Source organism: Corvus hawaiiensis, chromosome 1 (assembly GCF_020740725.1).
Source record: "Corvus hawaiiensis isolate bCorHaw1 chromosome 1, bCorHaw1.pri.cur, whole genome shotgun sequence".
Taxonomy (NCBI): domain Eukaryota; kingdom Metazoa; phylum Chordata; class Aves; order Passeriformes; family Corvidae; genus Corvus; species Corvus hawaiiensis.
This window is the reverse complement of record NC_063213.1, coordinates 95893999-95911962: the sequence shown is the minus strand read 5'-3', so window position 1 is coordinate 95911962 and position 17964 is coordinate 95893999. Positions and strand designations below refer to the sequence as shown.

Here is a 17964-nt window from a genome sequence, read left to right as displayed (position 1 = left end):
CTTCATGTCTTGGCTCATGCTTCCTCCTCTGGTAGCAAATATCCCTTTGCACAACATTGTCTGGTCCTTTTCCTCCACCCTCCATCCCTATCCTCAGCCTCTGAGTTCAGATGGAGCACTGATGGGAACATGGCTTTTTTTCCTTTTTTCCTGTAGTGATATCTGTGTGGATGGAGATTGAAGGTGGATTTGTAACATTTTTTTTAATACTTGTATGTTGATTACTTGTCAAAATTATTTCTCAGGTTCAAGGCTGTGTCAGCAGGAGTAAAGTTTTATTGGAGACAAGCCTTGGTCGCTGTTAGAGAACTGCCACAACCCAGGGGAGCCTGAGCGAGGGGCAGTGGTGGGATCAGAGCGGGGTGGCCGGGAGGTGCCATCCTGCCGAGTCCCTCTGACTGCTGCTGGAGCACAACTGAGAACTCCCAGGTTATTTTTGCCTTGTTTTTCCAAATGACTTATCCTTCAGAGAGCTCCTCAGGGGATGTGCAGTGGGGCTGGCGGGGACTCTCTGGTCTGCAGTGACCTGAAGGAGAGTGGGAAGAATCACTTTTTCAGGGAGGTCTGCATCCTGTGCCTTTCTCTTACACCCCTTTGCTTTTGTACTGATCTTTCTCTTCCCCTCTTCTCCCCAGCTTTGCTAAATTTTTTCCGTGTTGAAAGACTTGCGACTGACTGATTCCCCTGCCAGTTCCTCATTCCCATGTTGTGCAGAAAGTCTTATTTAAACACACATTTACTGCTGGGCACCCCCCAGGGTCAAACATAATTTCTGCGCTGAGGTGTATAAATAAATATCCCATAGCTGTATCCCCTGCACTGCTTCCCACCATCCCTTGCCACTGCTTCCCAGCACAGCCCAGTTAATCCCAGTGCCCTACCACCAACAGTCACAGCTGTGATCCTGAGTGTCTGGCTCCAGCCCAGCCGCTCTCCAGGGTAAAGCCCCTCCAGCCGCTCTTCATCACCCAGGAAAGGGTCATCCACCTTGGAGACCTCTCATGCTCCTGTTCCCAGGTACCCAGCACTAAAGAGGCAGCTCATGGTCCCACTTCCCCGGAGGCCCCCTCACCTGGCAGACCCTGGCCCGCGCAGGGCTCAGGGCAGGCAGGGCTGGCACAGGCTGGCTTTCAGCCCCGCGCTTCTCCCGGCTGATGTGGCACCGACTCCTCTTCCCGCCGACCCTCTGAGGAAAGAGACAGCTCTGGACACCCAGGCCCCCGGCACTCCCACCCTGAAGATCTCCCCCTGCCCTGCTCACTGGCTTTAGCTCTGTCTCTTCAGTCACAGCTGCTGTTCCCCCTCCCAGCCCCGAAGGTCAGCTGCAGCCACCATCCACCCCCTCCCACCTGGCTTTTGGCAGCTGATGCTTTTCCACCTGACTCTAAGGATTACCCCGGGCAAGCACTAACAGTGCCACTCCAACCCTTGCAATAGGTATTTTGGAATAAAAACTGACTTTTCATGTAACTAATTTAGGACTGGAGAGTCCAGGGGAGCCCACGTCAGGGCACCACCATTCCAAAGCCTCCTTTTCCAACAAAACAGAAGGAGTAGGTGGGTGCTCAGGCCAGTTTTGTGTGTGTGCAGCCATGTCTGGGATTAACAGCCTGGCTGTTTCAAAACCTCAGTCAATGGGAGGCAGAGCCAGCTGCTTTGCATACAAATTAAATGTTCCAAAACTTTAATTAAAATTGTTGTGTGAAACTGAAAATGTTTAGATAATTTATTGTTTCAGTTAATTTAGCTGCTAGTCCCTAATCCTGTCTCACCTGGCAAGCCAATAAAACTCAGTTACATGACTGTTTGTAGGAGACCTTGCCCAGCGCCTGGTGAAGTTGCCTTTAAAGAGCTGCTGAACTGTGCCAGGGGCTGGGACAGCTTTGGGGGCTCTCCCAGCCCCTTCCCTGGCCCAAGAATGGTCTTTGGTGTGCTCCCTGGACATTTATTAGAGCCAAATCCTCAGATGCCTCATGGCTTGCTAATCAGCCCTGTCTGGTAACAGGTCAGCACTGGTTCCTCACCACAGTGTTGCTTTTACTACCAGGACCACGAATTTTCATATCCCTGCAAGGCAAAGCACAGAGGTTTTGGGGTGCCCAGCTCTGTTTGCGTACATGATGTCGTGCTGGCCACCCTCCAGCAGGCAGTGGTAGGTCTGGATCTCCTGCTCCAAGCGACACTTGACATCCAGGAGGGTCTTGTATTCCTGGTTCTGGCACTCCATTTCTGCTCGGATCTCAGCCAGCCGTTGCTCCACGCAGGAGATCTGGTTCTGCAGCTCAGCCAGGTATTTGTTGTAGCGACATTCGGTCTCCGTCAAAGAGGATTCCAGGTTTTCTTTCTGAGAATAGAACGAGCACACAGGTGCCTGGGTTTGCTGTGGATACAACCTTGGTCGTGAGAGCTGGAGCTGTGAATCGTCGTGGCATCACCTACCATGGTGAGCTGGGCTTGTACGTTGATCTCCAGGGCCTGCAGCTGACGTCTCAGCTCAGTGACCTGCTTGTTGCTTGACTCGATCTCCTGGCTGCTTGTGACAACCTCCAGATTCACCTCCTCTACCTGCAAGGTCAGAAAAGAACAGCCCTTTCCTCACCTCCCCGGTGCATCTCGTGGTGGCCAGGACCTCCCCACACCCCGCAGCGCCCTGAGCATGTCCAAGGCTGACACTCTGTTTATTCCATTCTGACCCTGTGACACCATGTGGTGGCCCCTCTGCCACAGACAGGACACAGAAATCGGGCAGTACAGTTAGATCTGTGCATGTCTGTGACTCATCCCTCATTTTTCTCTTTCCCCCGACAGCCAGGGCTGGGTCCCACTCTGCGTGGACGTGGTACCTTGCAGGCGTACCACTGCTCCGTCTCTTTGCGGTTGCGCTCCATCAGGGTCTCATACTGGCACCGCAGATCCTCCAGGATCTTCCTCAGGTCTGGGCCAGGGCAGGCATTGACCTCCACACTCACATCCCCAGTCGCCTGTTTCCTCAGACAGCTCATTTCCTGCAGGGAGTATGTGACCATATCAGTAATATCCATCCACCCTTGGGGGGGCTTTCCTTCTTCTTCTTAATTCCCTAAGAGAGCTGACCTCCTCGTGGTTGGTCTTTAGGCAGCACATCTCCTCCGTCAGAGCCTCACACTGCAGCTGCAGGTCAGTCTTGCAGCTGGCCAGCTGGTCCAGGACGGGCCGGAGGTTGCAAATGTCAGCATCCACGTTCTGCCGGAGACCACACTCGGTCTCGTACCTTAAACCACAGGCAGCAAAGAAAGGTCAGCATGTCAGCAAAGCAGGGCAAGGCATTCACTTGGGGGAAAAAATTTAGAATCAAGTTCTTTCGCTTCAGACATGCAGTGCTATGAACATTGTCAGTGGTATCAGAGATCTGCATTTTACTCTGCAGTGTGACAGGCAAAGAGTTGGGATTTCCCCATCACCACCCCTCACCTGCCCTTCCATGGGCCAGCAGGGGACTGTACTCACTTCACCCTGAAGTCATCAGCAGTCATCCTGTTGTTATCAATGTTCAGAAGGATTTTGTTAGTCTCCATGGCTGCACACAGGATCTGGAAAAGAAAACATAAGGAGAATACGTGGGCTTGCAGCTTCCTCTGGCTCCAGAAGACCATGGAGGAAACACCTACCTGGGGTGTTTTATAATCATTCCATATATTGAGGTTATTAATCGGTTATGTGGCATCACAGCAGAGAAACCCATATGCCAGGTGGGTGGACCCAGCCTTGCTGAAGCATCAGTGCTGAGTAAATGCAGTCCCCCTCCCACAGACCATCATTTCATATAAACCCTGGCTTCGCCTGCCCCTCCAGAGCCACTGCCTCTGCCCTTCAACAGGGCTCTGTGCACATGTGAAAGCAAAGCCCAAAGAAATATTAGGATTTTCTTGACAAACAAGTATTTACCTGATTCTGAAGGTCTTCAATTTCCTTGTGGTAGCAGCTGTAGTCCCGTGGCTCACAGCTGGGCCCTACCTTGGCGTACCACTCCCTGATCTTGCACTCCAGGTCGGCATTGTCCCCCTCCAGGAGCCGCACCTTGTCCAGGTACGAGGCCAAGCGGTCGTTGAGGTTCTGCATCGTCGCCTTCTCATTGTTAGCGAACAGGATCCCATCCCCGCAGCCAGTGCCAGCCCTGGGGAAGCCACCACCACCTCGAGTGCAGATGCCTCCACCGCTGAATCCCAGGGCAGAACAAGCCCTCTGGGTGGCTCCGAAGCTCCCACCAGCCGCACTGCCAGTGCTCAGCTGCTTCCCGAGTAATCCCTCGCTCACACTGCCACCGGAGAAGCTGCCAACCACAGCACCCAAGTCATAGGCAGCGTGTCTCCCCGAGGAGGCAGAGGAGACCCTCCTGCCAGTGCCAGCCGCGTTGCTGCCCGCACTGCCCCTGCCCTGGGCGCAGGTGGTGACGACCTGCCTGACAGCACAGCTCATGGTGCGGGTGCAGAGCCGACAGAGCACAAGGCAAGTGCTCAGGTCGCTGCAGGATCCGACTGTGATCCCTCTGTCCCCTGGTCCTCTATTTATACCAGTCCCTGTGGATTGTGCCACTGGAGAAGGGTTGTTTATTCTTCCTCCTTGTGACCTGGCTAGGAGGTGATTTTTTTTTTTTTCAGCCGGAAATAATTCCCCAAAGGCGTTTGTCTCCAGAAATCCCACAACAGAAAGATGCTTTGGTTAACAGAAGCGTGTTTCAAAACTACATCAAAAATGTTACTTCCTGAATCATCAGGTCTGACTTGTGATGACAACTCAACAACAGTGACACAAAAACCCGACGATACCCAAGAGTGCCCGGGGAATGAAACACCACAGCAATTATACATCCCTGGCGTGGGCGAGTCTACACGGAAAGTGAAAGGTGTGGGAAAGGCATCCTATCTGATGGAGCCTGTTCGACCCCTTTGTGACCAGAAGCGAGGGTGTCCCCTCACTCAGCTGGCCTCAGTCTCTGGGACCAGGGCCAGGAGACCACTCTGGGCCATGTGGCAAGGGTCTGTTCTGTTCCACGTGGCCATCGGTGGAGTGAGACCCTGGTCTGGGTCATTAGACCTCAAATGCTCTAGGAGAGCACAGAGGAATATTGCACTGGAATGTACCAAGGCTGGGTTGTCCCTTCTCTTTATTCTACATCCATCAAAACATCCCTTTGCAGAGGTCTGGGTTGCTTTGCTGCTTTCAAGGGTAGACAAAATAGTCAAATATTTATCCAAAATACCAAAGGGTGTTTCCTGGGCACCGAACATGCAGTTCACTGAATATTCACTGCCACACAGGATATTTCATAAGGTTTCTGAAACAGTAATGTGGAGAATTTCAGGAGATGCATGACCCTACAGAAGTCTGATCCAGTTCCAACCAGCACCATGAAAACTCCCCAAACACAATCTAGGTGTTCAATTTAGAAAGGACAAAAGAAAAGATCTTTTAAAAAGTTTATTAAACTTATTATTTAGTACTGGGATGCTGAATTGAGGAAGAATGAAAATAATTAAAATATTTTGTCATCTAAATCTTTCATTTTATTAATAACATTAATATAGCCATGCTAATATTGGCTGGCTCTCACCCACGTGTGGTTCAGCTGTGGGTTTGGCATCCAGGTCACCTGGACACGTGTCATAAAGAATGTGTCAGGTGCAGCCTGGATCACAAATATTGCTTCTGCCATTTGGGCAAGTTCATTAAGCTTGATTTTATCTTGACACTGCAAATCCAGCACTCCTGAACTGTGGGGTGGTTCTGTGGGTGCCCATCCTTTGTTAGAGCCATCATCAGGAAGCGAAGCTGGTGCCAGGGTGCTCTGGTGCCGCAGCAGTGGCCAAGCCCTGCCCGGAGCCAGGGATCAGGGTCAGGCAGGGCTGCCTGGAGCCCACCTGCAGCCTGGCCACAATCATTCCTTTTTCCATCAAAGAATTATAAAATTACTGCTGAGAAAACATTTAATTTCATTTAATCGAGATTTATGTGGTCCTTCATTTTCGAAGGGCAGGTTGGACGGGGCTTGGAGCAACGTGACCTAGTGGGAGGTGTCCCTGCCCATGGCAGGGGGGTAGAATGAGATGGTCTATATGGTTCCTCCCAACTCAAACCATCCTGTGACTGTGTGATTTTTTTTCAATGAGGAAAAAACCCACAATGCATAGAGAGCTTTTCTCCAATTACTGCAAAGTAAGCAGAGATGTCCATGTTTCTTTCTTACTTTTGGAACTGCAGACCTTACCAAAGGTGATGAGAATTTCTACAGCTTTTGTAAAGGAGAACAGTGATTTCACTCATGATTTTCCTGGAATTGTGTGTTCTTCATGGCAGCTCTTTTCCTTTCCAAAATTCAAATTTTTTTTTAAACCAGCTCTTGCTTTTACATGAGAACAGACCTCAAGCCCTGCCAGAAGTCACAGGCGTCATTTTATTAAAGTGATTTTCACTTTGTGATGAGGAGATCTGATGATGATGGGATCTCCATGCCTAATGGAAGGCTCTTTCCAGAATTAACTTTGATTGACTTCCTGGCTGGAGTCTACAGATGGAAATTTACTCCCCACATCCTTGCAGGCAGCCAGGGGCGATGCTCTGATGCGCTGTCCTTGGCTGACTTGGGAGCCCCTCGAAGGCAACGCTGTGCCCCAAAGGAGGAAGAGGAGCAGAGGAATGACAGGGGAGCAGAGGAATGACGGCACACGAGGATCTCCCGCGGGCATTTCAGGAACAGCAGCGCAGGTCTGACCAGGAAAAATTACTACTTCAAGTAACAAATGAGCAGAAGAACCTCCCCCAGGTGAAGGTGTTGCTCCCACATAATAAGCTTTGTAAAAAATAGAAAGGAAGGGATTATACTTCAGGTTTCCGTCAGCGTCCTGGGCTGTGTGATGGAGAGTGGGGTGGTGGCAGAGGATGGATGTGCTGGAGTTATTCCCGAGAGTCCTCTACAGCAGAATTATCAGACTCAACAGGGCAATGGAAATGAGGAAGATTAGATTTCCCTGGAGGGAAATCCTTTGGGAGTCTCAGGATATTTTTTAAGGCTTAAGACTGTTTCTTAGGCTAATGCAGATGAAGTATAATGTGCCCCCTAGAAGGAGATCCAGCATTTCACGTTATTACAAATACTCCCTGAACCACCAGCTGTTTTCACATCCAAGAGGACTTCCCTGGGGACTCGATGACTCAGACAAGGCACCAAACCCCAAGTACCTGCTGGTGCCCAGGCACAGGGAGGGCCAGGAGAGGAGCTGGAGCCAGGCACTGCCAGCACCCGCCAGCCTGGGCAGGGAGAGGCTCATCCCGAGGCAGCCCGAGCTCCTCTCTGCTCCCTGTCAGCTGAATTTCCATGTTACACCTATGGAAAATCCTGGTGTTCTCAATTTACAAACTATTTACAAAGTATTTACAAAGTATTTGCTTATCTGGCTGGTGATGTACCTGTCACGCCACTTTCTGTCAGCCTGTTATTGGCTGTACTGACACTGATCTCCATTTCACTAGTGACACCAGGTGCTCCAGGGTCTGATCCCAGCTTTGCAAGTCGCTCCAGGCAAATCGTTCAGCTCCTCCAAGCCTCAATTTCATGCTTTGTAGGATGGAAACAATAATAACAACAATCCTCCTCCTCGAGGGCATTGTAAAAACAACTGTCTGAGAAGCACATGGGGCTTTAAAGATTGGAAAGATGATACTTATTTCAGTATTATTCATTGTCAATGTTCTTGCTATTTCATATTACTCTTGACACAGGCACATCCCATAGATTTCTCTCTGTGTCTCAGTCAAGAAATACCTTCCAAGGACATTCACAGTTTCCATTTTGCATTTTGTTTTCCATTAAAGTTTCACCATCATTCACTGAGGACTTGCCTCTGTAACTCCCAGCTGAATCCTAACGAGGCTTTTCTTCCTGTGCTTGCAGCTTGCAGCAAATCTGAAAAATGCTCTCCAAAACCAGTGTTTGTCCATCTCTTGGAGAGACAATTTGTCCATGTTTCACAGACACAAATGTGCGTAGCAAAGAGTAAATAACAAGCAATAGGTTACCTAATAGCTCTGTGGTATTTTCCTTCTTTAGAGCACTGTAAAGTCTCACAGGGATCACTTGTGCTGAGCTTGGACTTTGCTCTTGCCTGCCATAACAGCGTTACACTGAGCTGTATGTGGAATTAAAGCCTTTTTCATTGATGCAAATATACATTGATGAATATCCCTGATACGATCCTCCCAGGGGAACTGAATCCATTGACTACAAACCAGGTTCTTCCATCAGCTCTCCCAGCTGTTCTCCCAGCTCTCCTCAGGATTTCATCTCAGGCTGCTCCTGCTGACAGATGTAAGTATCTCAGCATGGGGTGACAGATACCAGAGATGACTAAGTGCTCTGCTGGATCAATCTCTCCCCTGTGCCCTTTTGGCTGCAGAAGGGGCCATGTCTCTGTGCTGCCAGAAGAGCCAATTACTCTTGGACTGATGTCTTCTTTTAGTATCCTACTTATACTTAATCAGTTATATTTGTTGTTTGCAGAAAGCTTTTCTGTATTCATACACTTGGGGCATTCTGCAGATGGTTCAAGACTTAAAAAGCTGCCATTTACAACTAAAATACAACAACTCTCTTCTGGTGATGCCAAAAAAAAATAAACAAACCAAATAATGAGCACATGAGCAGTTTGCTCAGGATTTCCAAGCTGCAGCCTTGCCTGCTGCCAGAGAGTCTGAGATAGCTTGAGGCTCAGGTATATTTTTGCTGGATCTGGTTTTCATTTTTGAGATAGCTCTGGTTCACTTGCCCTGGAAAACTTCCTATTTCTCCAAGGAAGGTCTGTCATTCCAGCAAAGGGAGAAGCACAACACAGTCCATGAACTCTGCACTCTGCTGTGTCTCATTTCCTGCCCTTTTCTGTAATTGCTGAATGATGATACAGAACGATAGTATCTCACACTCCCTTGTCTGGAAAGACCTGGCAGGTTCCCCACTTCTTCGATCTCCTTTCCTCTCCGTTGCCTGTCCTGTCATGCCCAGCGTGACATCATCAGCTCTTTCCAAACTTGCTGGGGCCAGGGAGCACCCTGGGAAGTGCTCAATGGGACCATAACGCTTTGGGGAGACTGAGGGAGAATGAATGAATCACCCAAATGATGAGCGAGCTGAGCCTCAGCTGCAGGAGCCTCTTGTCTTTTGTTATAAGGGAAGCTGATTTAATGCAAACTGTTCCCTTTCCCTTTGATCTGAGCCCCAAATCTGTATCCTTCAGGTGTGGGATGAACATAAGCCCATGGACAGGGCTCCCAGCTACCATAGACTAGAAAGCATGAAGCTGGATCGAAGTAATTCCATCGGGTTTTGGATTTAAAACAATTTCCTCTCCTCTGGCCGTCCCTCTGTCGCTCTCCAGCAGGCGAGTGGGCACAGGCACAGCCAGAACCTGCTGCTGCCCAGCTGTGTCACTAATCCTGAGCGGCAGCTCAGCCTCAGGCAGCGTTTCTACCTCACATGTTTCAGGAAGGGTTTCAGCAGTGATCTGCTACACACAACAGCAATAAAAATTATTGCTACTCATCCCCGTGCGGATTAAGCAATGGTTACTTTAGTTCCTCTCAATTGCAGCCCTGGGGCAGCATGAATAGCCCTGTAAAATTTTTCATACCTGATAGTGTGATTTAAAGGCAGTCAAAGGAGACAGCAGGCCTGTAGGGATGAGGTTTGCCAACCAGGCGGACGCTGGGCTCATGTCTCAGAGAGAACACCTGACAGCAGCAGTCTTGGTGAAGCCATCTAAGTTCAGCTTACAGGAGACGGTGACTTTTTGTGATCCCATGAGTTAGAGAACTGAGCTGTATTTTAATTATCAGTCCCATGGCACATTGACCTCAAACCTTATCTTTCCATAATTGCCTTCATTTTGTATCACACAGTTTATGTCTTAGCCAGTCCCATGTACTTACAAGCATGGAATTCATTAGAAAAAGCTGTTTCCAATTATGTTTGTCCCTGGCAGAACCCCTGTCCCTCCAAGTGGAACCCATGTCCCTCCATTCCCCTCCTCTCACTGGCTTCTTGTGGTTTCTTAGGACTTTCCCTGGCATGAACACAAAACCCTGAGGCTTTGAGGGATCACGTGTCAGTGACAGACAAGTCTGCAGTTGCAGGAGCAAGGAAAAAAGCTTTATTCAGTATGTCCAGAGACACCTGCATGGAATGAGGGCAACACAGGCAGCAAGAGCAGGTGAAGGGAGCATTCTGGGACACAGCCTGACCACGCACAGCCTCAGGCACTGCTTAGCTCAGTTTGCTGCTCTCCTGGGCCAGGGGCTGTCCTAGCGAGTGGTGAGTGCAACCTGCTCCCGGGAGGAGACCACCTTCCCGTCCTGCACCTCCTCAACGATCGTGCGCACCTGGCGGGATGATGTCATGACTGCAAAGAAAAGGGAGACAATTATCCATGGCAGGAAGGAGGGAAATTTCGTAACACATTATCAGATATTGCACATTCTTCAGGAGCTGGTGGAAATTCCACAAGGGAATGGAAAATGCTGTTTAAAACAACCCTACTTTGACTGGGAAGGGGAAAGAACCAGGCTGAGAGGAAAGGAGGGTTCTTACCATCTCTGCCAGACTGTGAGGACGTGGTGGAGGAGTACTGGGAGGAGATGCTACAAGAGAAGCACAAAACCAAAGAGATGTTAGGGACAAACATTGGTTGTTGCTGATAGCCAGGCTCTGTGTTCAGGCAGGAGAAAAACAGAGAAGGCCCATGGAGGTAAAAGTGTTGCTCCACTTGGCCTTTCCTGAAGGACAGAGTAACCATGGCCCTTTCCAGCAGGGAAAGGGACCCAGTGCAGCATCCCACTACAGCCAGAAACCAGGGGCAGAGCACTGGGCATCCATGGCTGGTGTGAACAGAGAAACCAGCCCTGAAAGCTGTGACTGGACTGAAGCCCCAGGCATTTGGTGTCTATCACCCATCTCCTCCCACCCACCCACCCAGCAAAGCCCCTCACGCACTGGGCGTCCTCGCCCTCCAGGAGCCGGCGGTACGTGGCGATCTCCTGCTCCAGGCGGCACTTGACGTCCAGCAGGACCCTGTACTCGTGGTTCTGGCGCTCCATGTCACAGCGCAGCTCGGCCAGCTGCTCCTCCACGCTGGTGATCAGCATCTGCAGCTGGGCCAGCTGGGTGCCGTAGCGCGCTTCGGTGTCGGCCAGGGTGCCCTCCAGGGCCGCTTTCTGTGGGACGGGGACGGGGACGGGCTCAGGGGGCAGCCGGGGTGGGCACAGCCCTGCGCCCCCCGCCCCGCCGGCAGCCGAGCCCTCGTACCGTGCTGAGCTGGGACTGCAGGTCGATCTCCAGGCTCTGGATCGTGCGCCGCAGCTCCGTGATCTCCGTCTTGCCGCTCTGCAGCTGCTCCGTGTTGATGGCCACCTCCCGGTTCAGCTCTTCCGTCTGCAGCGAGGCAAAGCCGTGCCCTCAGAGCCCCAGCAGCGGGCACAGCCCCTGCCCTGCGCCCGCTGCTCGCCGCCAGCTCCTCACCTTGCTGAAGAACCACTGCTCGGCGTCCCTGCGGTTCTTCTCCGCCAGGCTCTCGTACTGCTCCCGCATCTCCGCCAGGATCTTGGTGAGGTCGATGCCAGGAGCAGCGTCCATCTCCACACTGATCTCCCCACCCACCTGCCCGCGCAGGGCAGTCATTTCCTGACATAAAAAGAGACACAACACGTCAGAGTGACCTGGCATGTTCCCATCATGAGAAATTTCTTATTTGCAACCAGCACAGGAGCCCCACAGATCTCCTGGAGGTCTGAAGGATTATTTCTCTCCCCCTTCCTGCTTGAGTGTCTCCTGATGGCCCTAATTGCAGAGACTCCTGTGCGTTTGGTCTGACCCTTTCCCTGGTGCACAAGGAACGTTTGTAGGTCCCAATTTGAGCCTGACTCCGTGCTCACCTCCTCGTGGTTCTTCTTCAGATAAGCCAGCTCCTCCTTCAGGTTCTCGATCTGCATCTCCAGGTCAGCTCTGGACAGGGTCAGCTCATCCAGGACGCGGCGCAGCCCATTGATATCGGCCTCCACGCTCATGCGCAGAGCCTGCTCCGACTCAAACCTGGGGACACACACACAGTTGCATACACCCACCTGATACAGCATTTTTCCTGTCTTTTCCTTCCCCAGCTCAGTGTATTTCTCCCAGGAATCTTTAATTCAATGTGTGTGCACAGCTCTCACAGTGCAGAAATATCAGTGTGGTGCCCAAATTTCCCACTCCAGGGGAGCAACCCCAGGTGCAGGAAAAAAAAGCCTTGAACAGCCAGGCTTTTCTCCCTTTCCCACAAAAGCTCTCGGAGGTGTTGGACTCACTTGGTTCTGAAGTCGTCTGCTGCCAGCCTGGCATTGTCGATCTGCAGGACGATGTTGGCATTTTCAACAGTTGCAGAAAGAATCTGATGGGGGATAAGTGAAAGAGTTAAAAAGTTGTTTCAAACACTCTAAGCGATCCCATCCAGAGAAGGGCTGGAGCAGCGCTGCGCCTCCTGCCCGTGGGGCTGGATTTCCACACGGGCTCTGCAAAGGCAGAGATGGGGTGCTCGTTTACATCTCCCATCAGCACAGATTCAGTCCTCTGAGAACACTGCCATGGGCACATGGCCCTGCCCAGCTGGCATATCCAGGTGCTCACACCATGCTGAGCCCTGGCAGCACTCCAGGCTTTGGGAATGGGAGCAGCCCAGCTAAGAAGGAAAAAAGGGTTGAGGAAGGAAGGAGTGCCTTATGCCTGCATCATTTGGCTTTCATAATTACACCTGAGGTGCAAGTATTTGCTCTGGGATTATGAAAATGATTGGCCATTTAGTGAGCAGGAATTTCTGTAGCCACAAGCTAATGAAAAGCTCTGAGTTCTCCTGCTTCAGGGATATGCAAAGAATAATCCAGGAATATTGATGTGGTCATTTCCTAGCTGTGGTGGAGAGGGAGGGAATGGTCTGCCTCCCCCTGGAGCAGGAGCAGAGGGTTTCTGTGAGACCCAGAAATTCATCACTCAAATCCAGAGACAGCTCCTGCCTCCAGATGTTTCTGTGCTCCATCAGAGCACACCCCGATGTGCTGGAATCTGCAGAGGAGCTTTCTGCATCAAGGCAAGCCCTTTCCCCCAGGGTGAAGGCCAAGAAATTTTAGGAATGTGATTTCCCCCAGGGGCTGACCCTGCCCCATTTCCCAGGAATTTACTCTCATAGACCAGGTATGTCATTGCCCAACCACCCACACCTCATTCCCTCAGTGAACCTGAGCTCACTTGGGATGAGTGATGAGGGCTGAGGGATGGCGGGGCAGGGTGGGGCAGGCAGATTCTGGTGTTTTGGCCAAAGGACTTTTAGACAAAGGTCTAAAGTCATCCAGGGAGCTGCTAAGAATAAAGAAATTACCTTGGCCATGATTTCATCTGCTGCATTTTAGAGCAGGGCACACACCTGATTTCAGCACCTACTACAGCCCTATGTGTTCCAACCCTGGACTGGACTTGTGTCTGTAACTCCCAAAGAACAACCATCCCATAGGACAGTTTCTTTCTATTTTAACTTCTACCTTTAGCCTCCTCGAAGGGTAGGGAAAAAAAATCTGATTTGTAGGATATTTGTGAGAATGACTATTCATCTTCATCTGCATATCACTCAGCAGTGAATAGGGCCAAGAGACAAGTCCCTGCCTGCTGAGAGCTCCATCAGGAGCCTAACAGGTAGCAACTATGGGGCACAAGTGGGGCAGGAGGTGACAGTGTGGCAGCAAGTAGCATCAGGTAACCTGAATCACTGTCTGACTCCTTTCCTGCCCCACCTTTCTCCCTACACTGGAACAGTCAATAGAAGCACCGTCCTGGTGCCTAGTGATCTGCTGCTCATAGTGACTGTTACTCCAAAGCTCTGGTTTTCATTTCAGACTAATTGCCTGCCATTTGATAATCCTCTTCCCTCTAGCTGTTAGGAACAAGGTCATCTCTTTACAAGCGACTTTGATGAAGATGTCACATTAATCCCAGCATCCTACCTTGTTCCTGAGCTCCTCGATAGTCCTGTAGTAGGGGCTGTAGTCACGGTCAGGACCAGGTCCCTGCTTCTTGTACCACTCCCTGATCTTGACCTCCAGGTCGGTGTTGGCCTCCTCCAGGGCTCGCACCTTGTCCAGGTAGGCGGCCAGGCGGTCGTTGAGGTTCTGCATCGTCTCCTTCTCCCCCGCCGGCAGGATGCCATCGCCGCCTCCAAAGCCTCCCCCAAAGCCGGCCCCAAAGCCGGCCCCAAAGCCGGCCCCATAGCTGCCCCCAAAGCCCCCGCCGAGGGCCCCTCCTGCGCTGCTGCAGTAGCTGCCCCCAAGGCCACTGCCGAGCCCCGAGACCACGCGGGAAGAGACCGAGTAGCTGCCAGAGCCCCCGTGGACGCTGGGGGCCCTGTACCCTCCTCCCCCAACACGCACGGAGGAAAGCCTGCTGGAGCCTCCCCCCAGGCTCCCGAATCCCTTGAGGGACGTGGAGGAGGAGTATTGCCTGACAGTGGTGCTCATGCTGGAGGCTGGAGAGAGAGGCGGCTCGGCAGCGCAGCAGCAGCAGCAGCAGCAGCAGCAGCAGCGAGTGCTCGCTCTCCTGCCTCGGGGCCCTTTATAGCCCGGCCAGGAGGCGTTGCCACACGGGGTTTTTTTTGTTGCATTCCCGGCGATTTTCATCACTCATAAAACCTGAGCCAACTTCCAGAATCGTCATTTTTGCCTTTGTTCTATTCATGCTTTTTGTCATATTCCACTAGAAGCTTTTTCTCTTACAAAGGAGTCTTTATGCTTCTTCCGTTTCCAAGTAAATTGTCAGGTGTGATTAAAAGGAGGAGGCTCCTTGCTCAGGGCTATGATTTAATTCCCTCTGCACTGTGAGCTTTGTAACAGAGCAGTGCAGGCAGCATTTGAGAGAGTAGCTCAGCATCTCTTTTACTGTGGCTTTTTGTCCCAGCTACAGATTCCTGTCCCTGCTTGGGCTGCACACACACACCTGCAGGGACAGCAGCCGCGGTGTGAGGCCCTGAATGCACCTCCACAGCCCCGTGAGTACAATGGTGCTGGAAGGAACTTGGCTCCCAGTCCTGGAAATGCAAGTCCGCTCTTTTATCTGCAGGGAGAGGGATGATCAGTAGTGAAAAAGCAATGAAAAGGGAATTCGTGCTCCAGGGCTCACTGGAGTCTTCACTTCAGAGACCACCCAAGAGTAGGGGACTGTGGAAAGGCAATAGGATGGTTTGTGTTCTTTGTGAACAAACGCTAGCAAACCATCCTAAAAGGACAGGGTATGGCTGCTAGCTAGAAATTATGAGATGTCCAGGAAAAATGTGGGATAGCATAAAGTAGATGAAGGACATAAGGAAAAAGCTGCTGGTGTGTAAGCCCTGTGAACAGGAGCACAAAGCTGACAGTAGCACAGATGGACAATTCTGTCTGTTGTGACCAGGCAGGACAGCTTCACTGTGAGTTTGGAGTTTAAGGCTCCTATATAAATGGAGCTTTACAAGAGACAGCGATTTTCTCTGGTGAGTGTAAAGGCTCCAGAACGGAGCGCAGTGGTGTGGTCAGGCCCTGCTGTCGCCTCTCCGTGCTGACCCACAGGCAGAACCCACCAATCCAAGTGTCCCTGGCTCATCGTGCGGGGTGTGGAGGAGAAGGGATTGCTCATGTGTGCACACAGTGGATTGTTGGGCCGTCTCTGCAGACAGGCCCCAACAGCCCCTTCCCAACAGCCAAGTTCTTCCTTAGATCATTTGCCAAAGGAGGGGAAAGAGGGTATAGAAGGAAGAACAAAGGTACATTGCTGAGGAGCTCATAGGGCACAACTCCCTCCCCTCCATCTGCAGAAAGCTGGAGACGGTACAGGAGTGGGATGTGTCCTTGGAATATCAGGAGTTGGCTGCTATGGAGAAGCAGTTCCCTATCTTCCTATTTGCCACTGGTAAATGGAGACAAGTCCATGCAACTTGGAGATCTGGAGGATCAGAGCCTCCTCTGTGTAGGCTCTGGCCTTTTCTGTCTCTTGGAGTCAGCATGTTCATGTGGTGTGAGCGCCAGGCACGGGGCCAGGGGACGCCCACTCGCTGCTCACCCTCCCCAGGTGCAGATGGAAAAGGTGCAGCAGCGCGGGGGCGGCAAGGACATGTAACTCCCAGGAATGTGCTTCGTCCCCATCTTCATTTCCTCACCTTTGCCCGGGCAATGCTGTGGTTTGTCCTCTCTGATTGCAATGGTGATGTGGGGAAAGGGGAATGTCAGAATGAAAACCGGTACAGAGCCCCTGGGTGAGTCCAAATGCTCAGCCTTGCCCTGAGCAAAGCCCCTCAGTGGTGCGGGGTGTCACACTGTCACACGGTCACCCAGCACTGTATGTGTCACACAGGTTCTTCCTGTGTGGGGAATTGCCTTTTCTTTCATCTTTTGTTTGCCACTGAACTGCTGTGCATAAAAATACACATTGCCCAAAATATCTGTGATACTTTGGTAATGCCACGGGGCAGCAATTAAAACCATCAGCGTTAATTAAGACTTAAAACTACATTAACCACTCAAGAATGTTATTTCCATGACCTCCCATTGAACACAACCACAAGGACTGCATATTGTTTCTATCACACTCTTTGAAGTAAAAGGCTGAGTATTAAACCAGATCCTGCCTCTGTTCTTGAGCACGTGCACGCTGTGAGCCCATTTTTAATATATTTCAAAATCGGAATTCCAGTTCTACGGCATAACAGTAGCTTCATGGTAGCACAATGGTGTTTAAACCTACAATTCGGTCTTACTTCGGGGGAAAATGGAGGTGAAGCTCTGGCTCCAAAATGGCATATCAGCAGACACAGATACTACCTGGATAAAACCACTTTTATTTATGCCTCTTTTTTTATGTTTATAAAGTTTGCCCTGGAATCATAGAAAAGTTCCCTAAAATGAGCTGAAAACCACACGTTAATGTCTTTTTCTAAAGTGGTCTTTTCTGTCAGAGGAACTCAGTGTTGCCTGAGCAGTCAAACCATGTTTCTGGACTAAATTCCCACTTTCTGAGACCTGCCTCAAGCTGCCACTGCCTGTCAGCGTGAGCCACCCCTGCAGCTCCCTCCTCAGCGGGTTTCCTAAGGTCAGGGCTAATTATTAATGCTCGAGGCAGGAGAAAATTGACATATATTTTCCACACCTCTCTCACACTGTGCAGTAGCAGGAGTAATTAAAACAGGGGATTTCATTAGCAAAGTGTTATTTGTTGTTTCTATAGGAACACAGGTGTGCCCAGACTTTTACAGGAGGAAAATATACAGCAAGGGTGAATCCCTGTGCTGGGTGTTGCAAGGGCAACAGCCAGAGGGGCACAGCCATGGCAGGGGCCTCGGAGGAGCTGCAGGAGGTGTCGGTGCTCCCTGCACCACCCATGGGGACAGCGGGGTCCCTAAAAGGTGACCTGGAAAGGGGTGTGGTCGTGCAAGCTGTGTCTGTCCCGACCTTTCTCAGGCATCTGAGCTTGGGTGTTTCAACCCTGCCTTTATCCAGCCCTGGGACATGAATTCCCCCAGGGAGAGTCCCCGAGTTGCTCTGGGCTCCTTCCTCAAGGCTGTGGGAGCAGAGGGAGCACAGTCTGCAGGACGGCGGAGGTGCTGGGGCTGGGAGTGCCTCAGGTTGGGAATTGTGCCACTACTGCCCCGTGGATCATCCATGATGCTCCATGGGAACGTGCAGCAGCCTTTTTCCCGACCCCACTGATGAGCTCACTGATCGTTAGCATTAAACCTCAAACCCGAACCGTGTCTCCTCCGGTCGGTGGATGCTGGGTGCTCGGGGCAGCCAATGCCCCACGAGTGTCACGGGGGTCTGCTCCGAGGGGGCAGGGGGGACACAGCCCATGGCGCTGGGCAGAGCTGCAGGGCAGGGGCATGGGGGGCCGCGAAAGCGTGG

At 51.3% G+C, this 17964-nt stretch overlaps 2 protein-coding genes across 2 annotated transcripts; both read right to left on the bottom strand.

Annotated features, from left to right (window-relative positions):
* Positions 1-258: 258 nt before the first annotated feature.
* LOC125332443 (keratin, type I cytoskeletal 19-like) lies at positions 259-4533 on the bottom strand. The gene is made up of 8 exons (XM_048317271.1): positions 3925-4533; positions 3487-3569; positions 3094-3250; positions 2844-3005; positions 2440-2565; positions 2118-2344; positions 1073-1186; positions 259-526 (listed from the first exon to the last, which is right to left on the bottom strand). The coding sequence occupies exons 1-7, from the start codon at positions 4453-4455 to the stop codon at positions 1099-1101; spliced, it is 1374 nt and encodes a 457-aa protein (XP_048173228.1). The 5' UTR covers positions 4456-4533; the 3' UTR covers positions 259-526; positions 1073-1098.
* Positions 4534-10152: 5619 nt separating this feature from the next.
* Positions 10153-14620, bottom strand: LOC125332405 (keratin, type I cytoskeletal 14). The gene is made up of 8 exons (XM_048317198.1): positions 14047-14620; positions 12364-12446; positions 11953-12109; positions 11540-11701; positions 11327-11452; positions 11015-11235; positions 10613-10662; positions 10153-10424 (listed from the first exon to the last, which is right to left on the bottom strand). Exons 1-8 carry the CDS (start codon positions 14554-14556, stop codon positions 10327-10329), a joined length of 1407 nt encoding a protein of 468 aa, XP_048173155.1. The 5' UTR covers positions 14557-14620; the 3' UTR covers positions 10153-10326.
* Positions 14621-17964: the final 3344 nt, after the last annotated feature.

Excerpts from the sequence above, each read along its gene's own strand:
- LOC125332443 (XM_048317271.1), bottom strand. The coding sequence starts at position 4,455 with ATGAGCTGTGCTGTCAGGCAGGTCGTCACCACCTGCGCCCAGGGCAGG. Across the intron at positions 3,006-3,093 it reads TAAAGACCAACCACGAGGAG|GAAATGAGCTGTCTGAGGAA; the intron begins GTCAGCTCTCTT and ends TACTCCCTGCAG. Across the intron at positions 2,345-2,439 it reads TACAAGCCCAGCTCACCATG|AAAGAAAACCTGGAATCCTC; the intron begins GTAGGTGATGCC and ends TTCTATTCTCAG.
- LOC125332405 (XM_048317198.1), bottom strand. The coding sequence starts at position 14,556 with ATGAGCACCACTGTCAGGCAATACTCCTCCTCCACGTCCCTCAAGGGA. Across the intron at positions 12,447-14,046 it reads TCGAGGAGCTCAGGAACAAG|ATTCTTTCTGCAACTGTTGA; the intron begins GTAGGATGCTGG and ends ATCCCCCATCAG. Across the intron at positions 10,663-11,014 it reads CTGGAGGGCGAGGACGCCCA|CATCTCCTCCCAGTACTCCT; the intron begins GTGCGTGAGGGG and ends CTTCTCTTGTAG.